Genomic DNA, 19,118 nt, shown 5'->3' on the forward strand with positions numbered 1-19,118 from the left:
GGTGACCATTAAAACACAAGCAACTCACATTTCCTCCTTGCTGATCTGCAAGATGTGGCTGGATACAGTGCTCCTTCGGGGAGGCACTGCCAGTCGGTGACTCGGATACATTTGCAGTGTGAAGCTGGAGATTAGCCCGCGTGTCCTGTGTTGACTGGGACCGTCCAGTTCTAGGCTTTTCAGTACAAAACATGAACAGGAAGAAGGAGGAGCCAAACTCTTCCCTGTGGTGCCCAGTGACAGGACAAGAGGCAGTGGGCACAAACGGAAACGTGATACTCCATCTGAACATAAGAAAAAGCATTTTTTACAGTGGTCAAACATTGGAACAGGTTCCCTAGAGGGGAAATGGAGTCTACATCTGTGGAGGTACTCTAAAGCCAACTGGACACAGCCCTCTGCAGCCTGCTGTAGCTGACCCTGCTTGAGCAGCAGCTTTGGGCTGGGTGATCTCCAGAGGTCCCTTTCAGCATCAATTCTGCGCTTCAGTGACTCTGTCCCTTTATTCCCTTTCTGCCACACCGCTCCTACTCAGTCTAAGTATCTTTTCGGTCTACTTAAAGATGCTGATGGCCAAGTAAAAAGATTTTTTTCTTTCCCATCCAAACGCTGCCTCAGCTGGGAGAGTTTCCACAGGCCTGATCCTACTCATTAATTTTAAAGGTGATTTGATTCACAAACTTCATTAAATAAAAGCTTCTTGTCACACCCTTAAAAAAGATAATATCACAAGCCTATTTTACAGGTCCAAGAAACCTATAATCATACCACTGTCTTACCTGTGCCAATTCCAAGCCAGTGTTCTGAACTGTATTCTTATTTGTCCTAATTCTCTGCAGTCATATATTTCAGCATGATGTTTTCTCAGTCTCAAACATCACTCTTTCACACTCAGTTCATCCTGGAGAAGAAAGCTTTCCCCTAGTGAATGGGAGGTATGAATCAGGTCCTCCGTGGCTCCGTTACCTTGTGTGTTCAGTGATGCTAGCCCTGTTTGAAATAATTTGCACCAAGTTTGAGAATTGCAGACCAAAAGGATGTGTGTGTTATTTCTCATTCTCCATGTAGATGGCCTTGACTTTATAACTTTGTACATCTGGTCTGTGGGTTAAAATTAGTGTATGTAACTAGTATAAAAGTTTGCTTTTGGTGGCTTTAGCTTGGCCTCTGGCAGTTTATTCTACGCTTGCTTGTTACTTGTAAGTGTGCATCAGATGGAAAGTGTTTTTTTCTTTAGATACACTCTGTGTTCCTGGGGATGCCTGCTCTGGGATTTCAGAAATGCTGTAACGTGTTCATGTCATTTATCTATGTCAGAACCCCAGGAAAATACCAAGAGGCAGGAAAAGCCCAGAGGATTTTCTACAGCCTCTCATTCAGAAACTGCATCAGCCACCGTACTTGGATAGTTCCATCTTCTTGGTTTGGAGATTAAACCTGGGAAAGACCCCGCTTCCTTAAGCATGGATTTTCCTCTCTTTGGTACCTGCTGGCTGAACTGGGAAAAACTGGGACAGCCACATCCTTTTGACAACCAGTTATTCTGTGGGTTAGGTGGTGGCTGTGGGAAGAGGACATGCAGTAGCTGGGTGGGGCCTGGGAGAGCTAAGGAGGTTGTGGGTGAAGCCCTGGGGGAGAAGAAACAGCTCACCTTTCAGAGGAGCAACTCTTCTGTGAGCCAGTTTGCTCTGGGGAGGTGGCAAAACGGGGCATTCAGTGCTGGAGAGCAGAAAGCTTGTTACTGCTGCTGTGCTCCCAGTCTTTGCCGCAATATTGAAGCAGGTGCTGGGCAGGTAATGATGTCCTGACAAAAGAGAGGACCTAGAAGTGGCGAACCTGTCCCCTTCCTGTGATGTTTGCCAGTTGTGCTTGCAAGTAGATGTGTCCTGCACCCGTAACTTGGAGCCTGGTTTTAGGCACCTGTGTACCTTAACTGAACTTTTCTCTTAACATGTGCCTGCAAGCAGAGATGTCGGCTTCGCTTCTAGTTCTATAATGTTTGAGACCCTTTTCCACAAAAAATCAAATTCTTGAAGTGTGATGATTATGACGGAGTCACAGCTTCTATTGCACAGTGTCTCTTGCCTGTGTGGTTAGGAAAATGTGGAAACTGAAGTGCTTTGGGGATAGCTAAGCAGAAAGTTGAAAATAGAATTTACATTCAATTTAGCCATCTGATCTGGGACTTTACCAGTGATTTTTGGATGTTGAGTAGATGAAAGCCAATGTCAGTGAATTTCAATCCAAATAATTCCCAAATTGCACTAGAGAGGATTTTAGTCTGAAAGATTAGGTCCCCTCTTAGGAGGTTTGTGACAGTACGTGAGCCATGTGTTGTACGTTAAAAGAAAGGGACACTGTTAATCTGCAGGCAACAGATACTTGAACACGGAACCAGAAGAAAGATAGAAGAAGACACCCTTTTCAAATATTTTGTTTTGAAATGTATCTTTCTGAAATTCTTTTTGCACAGAGACTTTTGTTGTTGATCAATAATCAGGAAGGATCTGAAAACAGCGTCCTGTTCGGTCCTACAGGCATGGTTTTTGTGCAAAGATATGGGACACATTGTATTTAAATGAAAACTGTGAACTGACTCGGTTTGGACAGCAGCACTGCAGTGACTTGAGATTGTGTGTCAAATAGAACAGTCAGTTTAACTTCGATATGAAGCATTCTCCTGTAAGCAAGAGAAGGTAGAAACTATTCCAGGAGCACAGGGATAGCCATCTGCCAAAGGAAGACATGAGACCGAAAGAGATTGTGCAGTTCAGCAGAAGTTCTGGTTGCTGCTGTCACTGGTTCTGCATTTCTTAGTACTAGAAGATATTTGCGAAGTGGCACCCTTAGAAATAGAAAAACATTTGTAGGAGGAAAAAAACCCAACACACACACACAAGTTAAATTACGCTAGCTCTGAAAGCCTCTGCAGAAGGCATGTAGCTCACTTTTGCAAGGTGGTGGAGAATCAGTTTGTGCCCCTTCATGATTAGTCCATTTAGTTTCAACTTCAGGTTGAAACTAAACTTCATTAAATAAAAGCTTCTTGTCACACCCTTAGAAAAGATAATATCTGTCACAGGACAGTTGTTCTCTGGTGATTACTGAATAAAATGCCTTAGTGTAAACTTTCCTGTGTAAGCTGTGAAGTCAGAGAAGCTCACTGATGATGAAGTAGGCTTGAGATGAGAATCATCTCACTGACCGCCTTGCCATACCTCGCTCTGGAGAGTGGTACAGTTTAGTTCTTAGACTTTCTCCTTCTGTCTTCCAGAGCTGATAAACTGCCGTAATGGGACCATCTCTGCAACTGAGATGATGAATTTGTGATGTTGAAATCAGTACAACCATCATCCTTTTAGGGTGGTGCTTGGAACAAGATTTAACTGAAAATGAGTCAGAGCATACATCCAACATGTACAAACATCCCTTAGGAAGAATTTCAGGCCTTGATTTCCCAATGATGTTCATAAAAGTAGGATTGGTCCCATAATTCCCGGTTAAACTCAAAACAAATTAATTGTAACTTTGGTTAATTAGACCCTGTCTTCATCAACTGAAACCGGCTTGTTTCTGTTATAGTGAGATTTTGTGCCATAAAGATAACAAACCAGCAGGAAAGAAAGCGAATCCAGGGATTGAACAAAAATTAAGAAATCAGTCAGAAGAATTTAAATAGTTTTTCAATAAAAAACTTGTTGGCAAGCTGCCCTGACACCTGGCAGAAACAAATTTCATACCTTTCAGTTCCCGGTGTGAACTGATGAGAAGCTGCAATAAAGTTCTTCAACAACAGGACTTGACTACATCTTCCTCTTCAGAGGAGCTTGTATCGAGTGACCTACTTTTAAAAAAGAAATATCAGGCCCACTTCAAGGAACTGATTAATATAAGAACCAAGACCTAGTGCAGAGCTTAAGGTAAATGTTTTTTCAATTTTGTTGAAGTTACAGATATTACTGAAATACTGTGTCTTTGTTCTTAGCACAGAACCTGCTGGTCCAATGTCACTGTTAACTCCTTTGATATTAAACAAATCATAAGATATAATTGAAACATTTTTTAAGAGCAATCAGAGCTAAAAAAAAATCCCAATGACGGCTATATTCCTCTGCCATCCATCAGTCTGCCAGCTGCAGCAATGCCAGGATGCTGCTGAATTTCACTGAAACTAATCAATGCTTACACATAGCTTTTGGGATAACTGTGTGCCTTGTTGGAAAGTAGCTAGCAAGCACACTTACCCCTGCCCTTCGCTCCTGGCAGAAATGTATCTTTTTCATTGTTCTTGGTACATCTTTGAGCGTTCCTGTAGCCCGTGATGACAAAGGAATTTCCCAGAGATGATGAAAAAGAACAACTGATGCAGGGTGGGCTGGCTGTGCAAAAGAAAGGTGGAAATCAGCTGTTACACGAGTGAGCAAATGTGTAACCATTCTGTGTTGTATACCTTAGTGTAATAGAAGTTACAACATTCCTTAGGTAGGTGGTCTGTTTTTAAAATTGGGTTTGATATCTGTTAATTAAATTAAGAAATGGGTTCTTGAAATAAACAAAACAAAATCAAAAAACAAACTTCCAGAAGACGCTTCTGGAAGGACACTTGATCTACAATAGTCCCTAAGCACATGCAGGTATGGATTACAGGCTACATGGCTAGAAGAGACCATAGGCAACCACATATAATCACAGTCATAAATACATCCCATACTATTTTTAAATAAAAAATCTTCAAACACCTACATAGTGAAGTACCTTCCACAGCTTTTTTTCTGCAAAATAAAAAAAAAAGAAAAATAAAAAAGAAACCGTTCTGTGCCTGAATCGTTAGGGACAACTGATCAGAGGACTTGCCTGAACAGCATGAAGACTGAACAGGCAGAGCAGACTTGGGTCTCAGCACTCTCTTCCTCTGCAGGGTATTTGTCAGCTTGTGACCACCCTCAACACTGATTCACATTTGATAACCCAATAACAGTTCAGGGACCTTAGGACCTTATTGTTAGGACCTTATTGTTAGGACCTTATTTTACTCCAAAATGCAGATACAAGGTTTTCCAGAGATTTTGCATGTTTGGTGTTCCGCAGCAGTCCTGAAGACTGCTTCCAGGCAGACAGTCTGCACTTTTCTAATGAAACACATGGCGGGCAGCGTGTAAAAGGTAGCGATTAATAAGGAACAACTAATCCTCCAGATCTTCAAGGAGAATGCAGTTAATTTGGGCCTTTTTTTTAAACATTGATTTGCCAGGTTTCCTGTTTGTGCAGTGTCTGTGCAGGACCTCACTTCACACCACTAATGAGGCTTTTTCCTATTGCAGAGAGAGAGAGGAGTATTTGTAGTGGAGAATTTGAATTGTTGAGTGCAGCAATTCCATACCCAGTTTTCTTACCTCTTGGTAACTTTTTTCTATTTATGCAGAGTTTCTTCTTTGCATTGTTTCACTGTGAAAGACTGAAGATGCATGGCTAGCATAAGCATCTGTTCTTTGTGACTAGGTTTCTAGTTGCTATGTCCCTATTTTACAAGCACTGTTTGACTTGCATTAGGAAAAACGGAAGTAAATTGCTCCAGTAAAGACCAAGTGGCCGCCTGTTTCAGCAGGACGTTTCTTCTGCGTTAATACCACACATCTGACAGAGCCGCCCTCTTGATCCCAATCCAGGTCCTTAGTTCAAGTGGATGCCATGTGTGTTCAGTATTCTAGATCGAGCAGTGAACAACATTTAGGCCTTATCATCAGTGTGGTACTCTGCATGAGCTGCAAGCAAACCAAAGACCGATGATAGGTATCATGGCTGTGTCTGCAAGCCTGAGCTTCATACCATAATCCTGGACGCCCAAGCACAGTGGATTCAGAAGCTGACAAAGCAGGATATAACACTTCCCAACCTCATGTAATTTTGGATATTACACACAGAGCTTAGGGCAGTAGAACACAAGTCTCACTGTTTTCCGCTGTAAGTTTGGGGGTTTTCTCTTCTCAGTTTCTTTATCTACCTGCTTGACATGATACTTGTGCTTAGATTCAAAATGTAGGAGGCAGCTGTTATGTACTACATTGTGTTTTAACAATCCTGCAACATCAGAAATCACTGTTCTATTTTTGACTGAACCTTTGTCTTTTACAGAGCCATAGCCCTGCCTCTCAGTAGCAAATTGGGTGTGAGAGACAAGCAGAGACCAAAACCTCAGCCCAACCCTGTGCTGGAAACGTTCTATAGCACACGCTGCAAGAACCCTGAAGAGGTGAGTCCTTTCTTCCTTTGCTTTCCTCTAAATTTAGCCCTTGTGTCTTTAGCCAAATAAAATCACATTGGCAATCCTGAAGTTTGGCAATGCCACTCATATTTGGAAGCTCAACAAAGCAGCAGGAACCACTACAGCACTGGCCACCTGGCACCAGCCAGCCATGGGGTCGTTCTGCAAATGCCATCAGTTATCAGTTCTGCTTCTGAACATATGGGAGTAGCAGCTTTTTATGGGTAGCATACCAAAAAAATTAAATTCCAAACATCTATGGACAGGAAACTTGTCCCAGAGGAAATAATGACAACTCCTCTTCCCTCTTGGATTTGCCTTATACATGGCACAAACTGAAACACAGGAGGCTCTGTCTGAACATCAGGAAACACTTTCTTACTGTGAGGGTGACCAGGCACTGGAACAGGTTGCCCAGAGAGGTTATGGAATCTCCATCCTTGGGGATACACAAAAAGCCTTCTGGACATGGTCCTGGGCAAACAACTCTACATAGCTCTACACGAGCAGGGGGAGTTGGACCAGACGACCTCCAGAGGTCCCTTCCAACCCTAGCCACTCTGATTCTGTGATGGCATCTTTTCATGTATTAGCAAATCCCTGTCGCATCAGCTGCCTTGAACTGACTCCCATGTTGCTAGTCCTTGCAGCTCAGCAACCATGAATTGCTTGATGCTCCTGCTTCTGGGATGGGTCATCCTGTTGCTGTGCAATCCGTGAGTTTGAGATTGGCCTTTCAGGAAGTCCACTAAAGTCTTGGCCATCATCATGGAAATTGTAAGGAGTGTCAGAAAACTGCAAACACGAATGGTGGTTAGTTTTCCCATGAGAGGTAAAAAGAGTGATCTTGAAGAACTTGGCAGGATAATCCAGAGTTGTAATGGCTGCTGCTGAGGGAAAAAACGTTGGCAGGATTGTGAATTGTGAGGCACTATTAGGATTTAACCTTGTCAGTGAAGTCACTGGATGTGACCTCCCTGGCAGGGAAAGGAGTCTTTCAGCTCCTTTGTGCAAGCTTTCTTGGCCTTGAAACAATAGCTAGTAACTTTTACCAAGGATATATGAGCAGAGGACTGGGTTTCCAGTCCCAAGAGGTAGTCCTGGCATGAACACTTTGCTGTCTTGATAAGGCTGTTGCAGCATGGTTTGTACTGCAGTGGAGCATGTTGAGCCCCAGGACATTCAGTATCAAGCTAAAAGTAAAAGAATGAAGGCTGAAATAAAAATACATTCGTTCATCTGGGTTGCACAGGCAGCCTTTCTCCCCAGCAGTGGGAAGGAGTATTCTCAGGAACTCTTGCCAGTATGGTGGTCTCTGACCTTCCTCTTGCCTGTCTGTCTGCGAAATCCACACATTTCTCAGTAAAACTACTTCAGTTGCAGAGACCTAAATCAAGGCCCAGCTTTTCAAGCAGGTTTTCCCCACAGCTCTCCCTGCACCCTCATTGCACTGCAGCTGGCACTTGCATCCCAGAGAATCTGTGATACCAGAGTATGTCCTCACCGCGAGACTCCTGACAGCAGTGTGATGTGGAGCAAGAGCGGTGCAGCTGTGTGCTGCCTTGCTCTCTTTGTTCACTGGTTAACTTCAGCTGGTCTTCTAGCTTCCTGCCTCTCCCGTGAGCTCTCAGACATCTGCTTATGAGTCAGCTTGTACTTGTCCAACACAAAATGAGATTTTGCTGTTCTCTGCAGCCTTCTCCTTGGGAGGAACTCCATATTATGGAGCAGCTGGAGAATATAAATCAGTGTCTCCACTTGTCTCCATCACAAGAACAGTAGTCACAAAGTAAGAGTGGAATGAAGCACATCTGAAGATTGGTAATGGACATACTTTTGTACAATGTGCTCAGACTAGGAGTTACTCTCACATGATGTTATTAAGGTAAATGCATTCCATGAAAAACTATTGCTTTACTTAAAAAAGAAGGCTATCCATGGTGACTCTTCCAGAAGGAATATAAAACATGACAAACTCTTAAGAGCCTAAGGACAAGAAGGAAGGTAATTGAAGGATTCTGTGGGTAATCTATTGAAAAATTATCCCTAGCAGGTTTACCGCAACAGGACAATATCCAGTACAAAAACGGTGTTGCCTCTGCTCGTGATGTCAGCTGGATTCGGTGCAGAACTTTAAAAAATATTTAAGCTGCAATAAATTTTTCTTGCTTGGAGTGACGGATTTAAGGGATTCAGTTCCTCAAGACAGGGTGAGGAAGACAGCAAACTCCTGTGAGGAGACAAGACCAGAGTTTGAAAGTTGAAACTGGGGAAGTTCACATAAAAAATGTAGACTTTCAATGTTTAGCATTAATAACCAGTTGCTTACAGGGGGGAATGGAAAGATTTTTAACATCTGAGGTCTTTGCACTGACAACAGACAGCTTTCTGAAAAATGCCTTAGCTCCAACAGATTTGGGCTTGCCAGGAGCTTCCAGCTGGGCTAGGTCAGACAAGATGTCCACCCATATCGCCCCTTCTGACCCTTGAACCTGGATCTCAACCCTGCTGCCTCACCTGTTTTCCAGGGGGAGCTGATCAGTTTGGCCAAACAGTGTGACCTACCGATGAGGAAGGTGGAGAGGTGGTTCCGGCGACGGAGGAACATAGACCGACCCAGCCTGTCGAAGAAGTTCTGCGAGGCCTGGTGAGTGGAAGCACAAGCCACGAGCGGTGGGGACCTTTCACTGGTGCTGAGCTCCGTGGGCAGCTCACTGCCTCCCACGTGCCCTCCACCCTGCACACAGAGCATCCTGGGTCTTCCCTACCCCACCTGGTCCTTCTGCAGCTCTCTGCTGCTTCTCTGTTACTGACACGCTCCTTGCTTTCCCCCTTTGTTTTCACTCCCAACCCTCCTTTTACTCCTGTCTCACTTTTATTCCTTATAGGGCCTCTGTTTCTGATAAGACTGGCACTCTGCTTTGAACCACAATTGTGCTTGGAAAAACTCCCTGCTGTTTTGCATCTTACTGCTTCTTGCTGCTTTGCTGCTGTTTTGGTGCCTCCAAAATAGCCAGCCTTTCTGTTGCCTTCCCCATGACTTGCCTTTGCCTCACTGCAAGCCGATTCCTTCTGCTGCATCAGTTCTGCAACCGTTGTGCACGCTGTTGCTTTCAGAAGTCACAGGCAGTGGCTGGGTGGTATTTCGCTGTCAGTTGACTTCAGTGTGCTGGAAGTCAAAAACCAGCACCCTTTAATAGTGGCAGAAAACAGGGCCTATGTGAAAGTGTGTGTTTTCCAAAGAGCAAAACTCTCCTTGGAAACAGCTGTGTGCAAATCACCCTTATTGTGTGGAGGCACAAAATAAATCTCCCATCAGCTAGTTCTGTGAATGTTAGTCCTGGCTAAGCTTTCCACAGAAAAGGAGGATTCTCCTGAGCTTGGTTGAAATGCTTTACTTGTGAGTGGCTGCTCTGCTATTCATGTAAGGAAGTAGGTTCTCCCAGGAGAGCCACAGAGAGGAAAGAAGTCATGAAATACCTGCAGTGTTATTCGTGTGTCTAAAAGTGTGTCTCCTAGGGTAGGCATTGACTCTGAGCTAATCACCTTGTGCTCCATTTAGCACTCAACCTCTAATTCAAAACCCTGCCTAAAAACACTAATTGAAAAAGAAAAAAAAGACAACAAGGATGTGTATTACTTATTTATAATATTCCAGGTAGTTGCAACCGGAAATATTTACAGAATCTGTGGACAAGGAGTTGTAAAGCAGCCATGCTTAATCTGCTTCCATCAAGATTAAATCTAAGTTTTCTCTGCACTCTGCTGACTTGCAATAAGTCATAACATTAAATAGTAAACAGTAAATCTTTTCTGACTCAACTCACCGAGGATGGTGTCCTTCCACCTGCCCTCTATTACCATTTGCAGTTGGTAGAAACAATCTTCTTTCCAATGTGGTATAGTAGCTTTGTACAGTTTATGTCTGTCTTGGAGCTCCTGGGGGTTTCATTGACAGATGGAGTCTCTCACAATGTAGTTACTTCTGATTTGTTATGGAGGTTTTTGGAAATTGAAGGACTGGTTTAGACAGTTTTAATCCTTTGAAGATTTCCTGTGGTTAGTTTATTAACAACTTGTTTATTCTGCTGGGGTGAAATTCCCCTCATTCCTTACTGTGTGTCTGTATGTTCAGTGTGACCTGCCTCTGTCCACTGAATTTAACAGTTCATAGGTACTTCTGTATGGGTTTAATGTGGGTAAATCATGACCAGCTCCTGACTGAGACCAAACATGACACTAATTCATTACTTTACATGATAATGAATTTAGCACACCTAATCTTCAACAGACTAGGAGATTGGCATCATTTGACTTTCACCTATGCATTTGCTAGTGCTGGGAAGGTTTGGGATGATTATCTGGGTGATTTTAGTCAGCAGGATTCTTGTATTTTCTGCCATCTCTAATGCAGAAGAATTGCTCTTTGTGAAGTCTGTTGAATGAGGTAGCAATATGCAAAGAGCTACTCCTGTTGTGATCTGGGCAAACCTTGACCATATTAATGTATGCATTTGCCTCAATAGTACCTTTCTTTGAATGAGTGTGATTGATACCCGGAGTTGCAGGTTGGTGGATAATGAGTGGGATCCTAACATACTTTGTTTTGTTTGTTTGTAGCTGGAGGTTTACATTTTACGTCGTTTCTTTCTTCACTGGACTTGCTGTCCTGTACGATGTGAGTATACAAGCAGTGCCACCTGCTGTTCTACCTAGCCACTGCCTGCAAGAATAGCAGATTTTGTTGTCAGACATGTCTTCTCAGACCTTCTTGTAGAAGTTTTCTCACCAGGTCAGTGTGTATCCTCTGCACAACACACTTATAAGACCACAAACATATTGGATCCTGCTTATTTTAAAAACTCCAGCTCAAAATGAAAAAGCAAAGGCAGAAGACAATTGGGAGTGTGTAAAATTACATTTCTATGGGATAGGAGGTGGAACACGTACCCTAGATGGAAGCTGCAGGGCTTGTTTAAGGTAAAAAAACTCAGGCTCCCTTTGGAGCTTGGACTGCAATTTAATAATTTTATTTAATTATTATTATTATGATTAATATTAGTCATTATTAATTTTTTTCCTCACCCAAGATGTGATTGGTTCAGACTCATGCCTCTGCCTTTTCTCTGCTTTGATAAATAATGATTTCTCTTGATACAAATTGAACTGCCTCAGTCAGCAGGAGAGGCAATAGAAGCCATGTGTATGCTCTAATCAGTGAGCTGTGGTCACTAAGCTGGAACTAGGGACACTGGTCATCCTCTGCCTGTATTTTAAAGGTTCCCCTGGCTCTTTTGCTGAATCCAGTTCCCTAGGTGAGCTTTGCCAAAGTCTTCTACACTAGCATCTTCTGAGGTGTTAAGTAATGCAAAACCTGCAGATCCCAAAACAGCAGGCACAAACTATGCCAGTAACTTCTCATTGTTGTAACAAGTGAGGAACTTTTGAACTTAAACTGACTTGCAAGTCAGAATTTAAGGTACTCTAGGAGTAGGAGGATTACAGAATGAGATAGCAGAGGAGTGAAGGTGTCTAAATCCCAACTGCAGTGTTTTGTGGATCTGTACATAGGCCAGCTGTGAAAATTTGATACAGATGACCTGCTTAGCATAGCACAAGAACCCTGTGGCAACAGAAGGGACAAAATTCTGTTTGTTCTGCATGTTATCTGTCTGTTTTCTTTATTCAGTACACATCTTCCAACTTTCACAAATAAAGGAGACTTCTGTCCCATGAACAGCACCTTTAGGTCCTGTAGCAAGTAGCATGTTATTCTCTTGTCTAAAATTTTATGAAAATGACTACATTAAAAAGAAGAACAAAGAATTAACGTGACAGGGTATATTGCATGTGACATTTTCTGCCTTTCACATGTTTACTTTGTAATCTGAGTAGTATTTTAACATGCATTTCTTTATGCGAAACACCCTTCTCTCTTAAAAAAAAAAAGTTTCAATTCTATATTAGTAGCTTTAGACTGATGGCAAAAACCTCTACTCCATGAGTCAGAGAAATAGCACGTAGCAATGGAAAATTAGCTCATAGTAGTCCACCAGAAAACAGCATTATTTGCTGAGAGCAAAGGAATGATGAAACTCAGGAGAGTAGGATCTTTAAAGAGGTTCATTACTTAACATGTTCCTGACACGTTTTCAGCCTTCTTACCACATTTCAGTGTTGTTGACCAAACCACAGAGATTCATAATGAAATAGTTTTAAGAATATTTTAATGTATTCAAAATATAACCACCACCACCACAAACTTGTAGAAGGCTGCAACTAGTTGGTAGAAATCTTTCCTGAACTACTTTATTTGGGCTAAACAGCATATGAAATTTCAGCATAATAGCAACAAATTGGTAATGTCACAAGCAATTGCAAGTTCTTGTAGTGGAAATCTCTTGGCAACTGAATTCCAGACAGTGCGACCAGTATGCCTGTAATAAAACACAACGAACGCCGTAGTAGTAAAAAACTAAAGGAGTTAGCTGGTAAGAGCATTCTCACATTCATGTTGCATTTTCATTCCAGAAGCCTTGGCTTTGGGACCATAGAGAGTGCTGGACAGGATATCCACAACAGGTGAGTCATGCAAGAGAGAAATTTGCAGTTATAAATCATGTATTATCTTTTGAAAATGAGGTTATATTAGTGATAAAAGAGAAGGCACTGAATGAAATTCAGACTCATGAGCCCTAGGAATTCAAAGCTAGATCCTCATCAAGGGAGAATGTCTTTGTATCTGGTGTAATCTACACAGAATAGAGGGTAAGTTAGGAAAGCAGGAGGAGATTGCAGAAATAAAGGAAAAATTAGAGTTCTGACCAGGTGAGCCAACAAACTGAAAAATGGGAATGCTCCAAGGTTGTTTAGTTTGTAGGAGAGACTGAGACCAGAGAAGGATATGTTGCCTGAGGAGAAACGGGGAAGACTTCAGTGGAGAGTATGTAGAGCAGAGGATGTACTCCAAATGCTATGTACTTTCAGCTATACTGAAGAATCATGTCCACAGTGCTCCCCAAGGAGTTCATTTCCCAGTGGAATTGGCAGAATGGCCAGTAGCAATACAGCATCATTCCCGTTAAATTCAGAGCATGCTCTCTTACAGTTTTGCAATGTATAATCTGAGTGTTTTCACAACAGCATAGCGAGCAGCTGTCCAGTGGGTTGGAAAGCAAACATCCCTTACTAGCCAAGACCAGAATAACCTCAATGAAAATTGCCAGCAAGGCACAAAATCTCCTCTTTGTTCATCAATACATAGGGCGAATAACCAAGAGGAGTTAGAGGTGTGTGCACGCCGGCGGGGCTGTGATCTTATTGGCATCACAGAGACGTGGTGGGATCAATCCTATGACTGGAGTGTCAGAATGGAAGGATACAGGCTTTTTAGGAAGGACAGCAGGGGAGACGAGGAGGAGGTGTCCTATGACCTCTATGTCCATGACCAGCTGGAGAGCATGGAGCTGTGCCTGGGAATGAATGAGGAGCTGACTGAGAGCTTATGGGTCAGGATTAGAGGGAGGGAAGGGACAGGGGACATTGTAGTGAAGGTCTGCTACAGACCACCTGACCAGGAAGACCAAGCAGTTGAGGCCTTCTAGAGACAGATAGGAGCAGCCTCACGTTCACGAGCCCAGGTCCTCATGGGGGACTTCAGCCACCCCGATATCTATTGGAGGGACAACACAGCAGGGCAGAAGCAATCCAGAAGGTTCCTGAAATGCATGGATGATAACTTCCTATTCCAAGTGACAGAGGAACCAACAAGGAGAGGCACTTTGCTGGGCCTTGTTCTCACCAACAAGGAGGAGCTGGTGGGAATCCGAAGCTCAAAGGCAGCCTTGGCTGTAGCGACCATGAAATGGTGGAGTTCAAGATCCTTAGGATGCCAAGGACAGTGCTCAGCAAGCTCACTACCATGAATTTCAGGAAAGCAAACTTTGACCTCTTCAGAGATCTGCTTGGTAGAGTACAATGGGAGAAAGCCCTGGACGGAAGAGCGGCCCAAGAAAGCTGTTGAATCTTTAAGGATCACCTCCTCCAAGCTCAGGAGCGGTGCATCCCAACAATGAGAATGTCAAGCAAAAACACCAGGAGGTCTGCGTGGATGAACAAGGAGCTTCTGGACCAAATCAAACACACAAAGAAGGCCTACAGAGGGTGGAAGCAAGGACAGGTGGCCTGGGAAGAATACAGAGAAATTGTCTGAGGAACCAGAGATCAGGTTAGGAAAGCTAAAGCCCTGATAGAGTTAAATCTGGCCAGAGACATCAAGGGCAACGAGAAAAACTTCTCTAGGTACATCAGTGATAGAAGGAGGACTAGGTAAATGTGGGCCCTCTCCAGAAGGAAATGAGAAACCTGGTTACCTGGGATATGGAGAAGACTGAAGTACTCAGTGCTTCAATCTTCACTGGCAAGTGCTCTGGCCTCAGTGATCAAGTGATAGAAGGCAAAGGCAGGGACTGTGAGAATGAAGAACCGCTCACTGAAGGAGAAGATGGGGTTCGAGACGATCTAAGGAACCTGAAGGTACACAAGTCCATGGGACCTGATGAGATGCATCCACGGGTCCTGAAGGAACTGGCAGATGAAGTTGCTAAGCCACTATCCATCATATTTGAGAAGTCATGGCACTCTGGTGAAGTTCCCATTGACTGGAAAAGGGGAAACATAGCCCCCATCTTTAAAAAGGGGAAAAAAGAAGACCCAGGAAACTACAGCCCAGTCAGTCTCACCTCTGTGCCCGGCAAGATCATGGAGCAGATCCTCTTGGTGACTGTGCTAAGGCACATGGAAAATAAGGGGATGACTGATGACAGCCAACACGGCTTCACTAAGGGCAAATTATGCCTGACAAGTTTGGTGGCCTTCTATGATGGGGTTACAGCGTTGGTGGACAGGGGAAGAGCAACTGACATCATCTACCTGGAGTTGTCCAAACCATCTGACAAAGTCCCACACAACATCCTTCTCTCTAAAATGGAGAGACACGGATTTGACAGATGGACCACTCGGTGGATAAGGAATTGGCTGGATGTTCACGCTCAAAGAGTTGTGGTCAACAGTTCAATGTCCACGTGCAGACCAGTGACAAGTGGTGTTCCTCAGGGATCAGTACTGGGGACGGTACTGTTTAACATCTTTGTCAGCAATATGGACAGTGGGATCAAGTGCACCCTCAGCAAGTTTGCAGATGAAACCAAGCTGTGTGGTGTGGTGGACACGCTGGAGGGAAGGGATGCCATCCAGAGGGACCTTGACAGGCTGGAGAGGGGGGCCTGTGAGAACCTCATGAAGTTCAACAAGGCCAAGTGCAAGGTCCTGCAGGTGGGTCGGGACAATCCCAAGCACAAGTACAGGCTGAGCGGAGAATGTATTGAGAGCAGCCCTGAGGAGAAGGACTTGGGAGTGTTGGTTGACAAGAAGCCCAACATGAGCCAGCAATGTGTGCTTGCAGCCCAGAAAGCCAACCGCGTCCTGGGCTGAGTCCAAAGCAGCGTTGCCAACAGGTCAAGCAATGGCATCTTCCCCTCTACTCTGCTCTCATGAGACCCCCCGCCCTGCAGTACTACATTCAACTCTGGGGCCCTCAGCATAAGAAGGACCTGGACATGTTGGGGTGGGTACAGAGAAGGGCCATGAAGATGATCCAAGGACTGGAGCACCTCTGCTATGAAGACAGGCTGAGAGAGTTGGGGCTGTTCAGCCTGGAGAAGAGAAGGCTCCGGGGAGACCTTCTAGCAGCCTTCCAGTACTTCAAGGCGGCCCACAAGAAAGCTGGAGAGGGGCTTTTGACAAGGGCATGTAGTGATAGGACAATGGGCATGGCTTTAAACTGAAAGAGGAGAGATTTAGATTATATCTAGGGAAGAAATTTTTTACAGTGAGGGTGTCACTGTAAACACTGGACCAGGTTACCCAAAGAAGTCATGGCTGCCCCATCCCTGGCAGTGTTCAAGGCCAGGCTGAATGAGGCTTTGAGCAACCTGATCTAAGGGAAGGTGTCCCTGCCTGTGGCAGGAGTTTGGAACTAGATGATCTTGAAGGTTCCTTCCAACCCAAACCATTCTGTGATTTTATAACACAAGGTGTAAAGATGGCAACCAAAAGCCAGTTACATTTTTGCCCAGCTGCCTCCCTTGCTATTCCTACTCGAATAACCTGAGAAGTTGAAAGAGTTAGAAAGGGGCTTCACCCACTGAGCACAGGAGCTATTGCCTGCTCTGCCTTTTCCCTTATGTTTTTATGTGCTCTGAATTCTCTGGAGAAGACGACTATTGCCTGTTGTATGGCAGGAGCCTTCCTATATCACACTGCTGTGGATGCCAGAGCAGACATAGCAGAGAGTGCTGCATTTCACTAAAGTGAAAAATCTGATTCCAGCTGCAGAAGAGGTTCCTCTGTCCTATGAGAGCAGCTGGTAAGTGTTTCCAGCAGGATAGTAATCTCCTGTATTATCATTCAGGGAGCTACCATACACAGGATTTTACAGTACTAGAATTTCCTGGGTAGGAAGTAAAAATCTTTCATTAATTGAAGAGAAGGCTGAAGGAAGCTTGATCCCAGTACCAAGACAAAGTGAAGACTGCCTGTGTTCCTGGGCTTTTTGGTCTGGCAGTCAAAGTTAGAGCAAGACCCTGTGACTGTACATCAAGGTTGCAAATCCATAAAGTGAAATGTAATGCACAAATTTGTGAGCCACAGGAAACATAATGGAACAGATGAGTGAAGAACGAGGTAGTATCTTTCAAGCTGAGTCTCCAAACAGTCCACTGTGGCTCAAAGGCAGAAAATTTAGGGGCACATCAGTGTAGAAGTCAGACCATACAAACAGGTGATGCCTGAATAGGAATGTAATACTAAAAGGATAACTCGAGTTCTTGTGTCGTGTTCTGTAAATTTGGACTACGTGTCTTTTCAAAAACAATCCAAGCCATCATAACAGCATGTTGGGGTGGGTTGACCCTGTCTGGCCACCATGTGCACACCAAGCTGCTCTGTCTCCCTCCTCCTCAGCTTGACAGAGGGAGGAAAATGTGATGAAAGGCTCATGAGTTGAGATAAGGATAGGGAGTTCACTTACCAATTACCATTGTAGGCAAATTAGACTTGTCTTGGGAAATAATTTATTGCTGATCAAATCAGAGTGGGATAATGAGGAATAAAAACTAAATCTTAAAACGCCTTCCCCCCACCCTTCCCTTCTTCCCATGCTCAACTTCACTCCTGACTTCTCTACCTCCTCCCCGCAAGCAGTGCAGGGGAAGAAGGAATGAGGGTTGCGGTCAGTTCATCACATGTTGTCTCTGCCGCTGCTTCTTCCTCACACTCTTCCCCTGCTCCAGTTGGCGTCCCACCCATGGGAGACAGTCCTCCACGAGCCTCTCCACCATGGGTCTTTTCCATGGGGTGCAGTCCATCAGAAACGGCCTCCCCAGTGTGGGTCCCCCATGGGGCCACAGGTCCTGCCAGGAGCCTGCTCCAGCACAGGCTCTCCACGAGGCCACAGCCTTCTTTGGACACATCCACCTGCTCCGGCATAGGGTCCTCCACGGGATGCAGGAGGATACCCTACCTCACTGGGGTCTTCACTGTGGGCTGCAGGGGAATCTACTCTGGCACCTGAAGCACCTACTCCCCCTCCTTGTTTACTGACCTTGGTGTCTGCAGGGTTTTTTCTCTCATTCTCACTACTCTTTCCCAGCTGCTGTTGCGCAGCAGTTTTTATCCCTTGTCACAGAGGTGCTGCCACCATCGCTGATGGGCTCAGCTTTGGCTAGTGGCAGGTCCGTCTTGGAGCTGTCTGGAACTGGCTCTGTCGGAGATGGGGCAGCCTCTGGCGTCTTCTCACAGAAGCCACCCCTGCAGTCCCCCTGCTGCCAAAACCTTGCCACATAAACCAAATACACATTCTTTCCAACATCTGTAACAAACAGAAAAGACCAAGACCAGAACTAGTAATGTCCCACTGGCAAACAGCTAGAAAGGTCAAGGACAAACCTGTGTATTAGCAGGAACAAAGAATGTATTAAATACAGTTCCTACTAAACAGGCCGTGCCCTGTGCTACAGCCAATGACAAAAGAAACGCCAATTCTCCCAAATAATCTTGTCTTTGGGGGAAAAAATTCCTTTCTGATCCAGAGCTCCTGTTTGGATAACCTCCAGAGTGTGAACAGCATATACCAGTGTGGCAGATGTTAATATCCCCCTTGGTAGCACAAGTGCATCCAGCTGTGCTGCTTCTTGTGGCCGATCACGGGTGCTACAAAGCAAAACAAACTAAAATCTATGAAGGTCATAAATCAACACTTTGGATAGAGAAAACCCAGTTGGTATTTGGGAGCACCATACCCCATTATTTTATGGAATGATAGAATCATAGAATTATAGAATGGTTAGGGCTGGAAGGGACCTTCAAAGGTCATCTAGTCCAACCCCCCTGCAAGGAACAGGGATATCTCCAACTAGATCAGGTTGCTCAGGGCCTTGTCCAACCTGGCCTTGAACGTCTCCAGGGATGGAGCATCCACCACCTCTCATTTTATGGAAATGCTAGTTGAAAAGCCCCTTTAGTCATAGTAATTTTTTTTTTATCAAATAGATTTAGGTTTAAGGAGGCCTTATAGTGCCACAACAGCAAAAAAATTACTTAGTAAATAGCACATACCTTGCTGAGTGGGTCCAAGCTTTTCGTTTTCCAGCTGAAAAATAACAGAAAAATTTCACACTGGGTTGCACTTTCCCCCTGTTAATTTTATTAAACTGAAAAATCTGTGATAGAGTACCAGGTGTCTGAAGCATCTGCTTGAATCCTGAAAAGGGAATGATTTATGCAGCTACTACTTACC

The 19,118-nt window shown here is 44.3% G+C and overlaps 1 protein-coding gene across 1 annotated transcript in view; it reads left to right on the forward strand.

Moving 5' to 3' along the window:
- The window catches only part of LOC104372582 (ceramide synthase 4), a 31,676-nt gene that overhangs the window by 1,537 nt on the left and 11,021 nt on the right, over positions 1 to 19,118 (forward strand). Inside the window, 4 exon segments of the mRNA XM_086627758.1 lie at positions 6,133 to 6,250; positions 8,791 to 8,909; positions 10,883 to 10,940; positions 12,794 to 12,844. Of these exon segments, the coding sequence (XP_086483884.1) occupies positions 6,133 to 6,250; positions 8,791 to 8,909; positions 10,883 to 10,940; positions 12,794 to 12,844 (346 nt within the window).

The sequence above is a fragment of the Tauraco erythrolophus genome, chromosome 28 (genome assembly GCF_009769465.1).
Source record: "Tauraco erythrolophus isolate bTauEry1 chromosome 28, bTauEry1.pri, whole genome shotgun sequence".
Classification (NCBI taxonomy): domain Eukaryota; kingdom Metazoa; phylum Chordata; class Aves; order Musophagiformes; family Musophagidae; genus Tauraco; species Tauraco erythrolophus.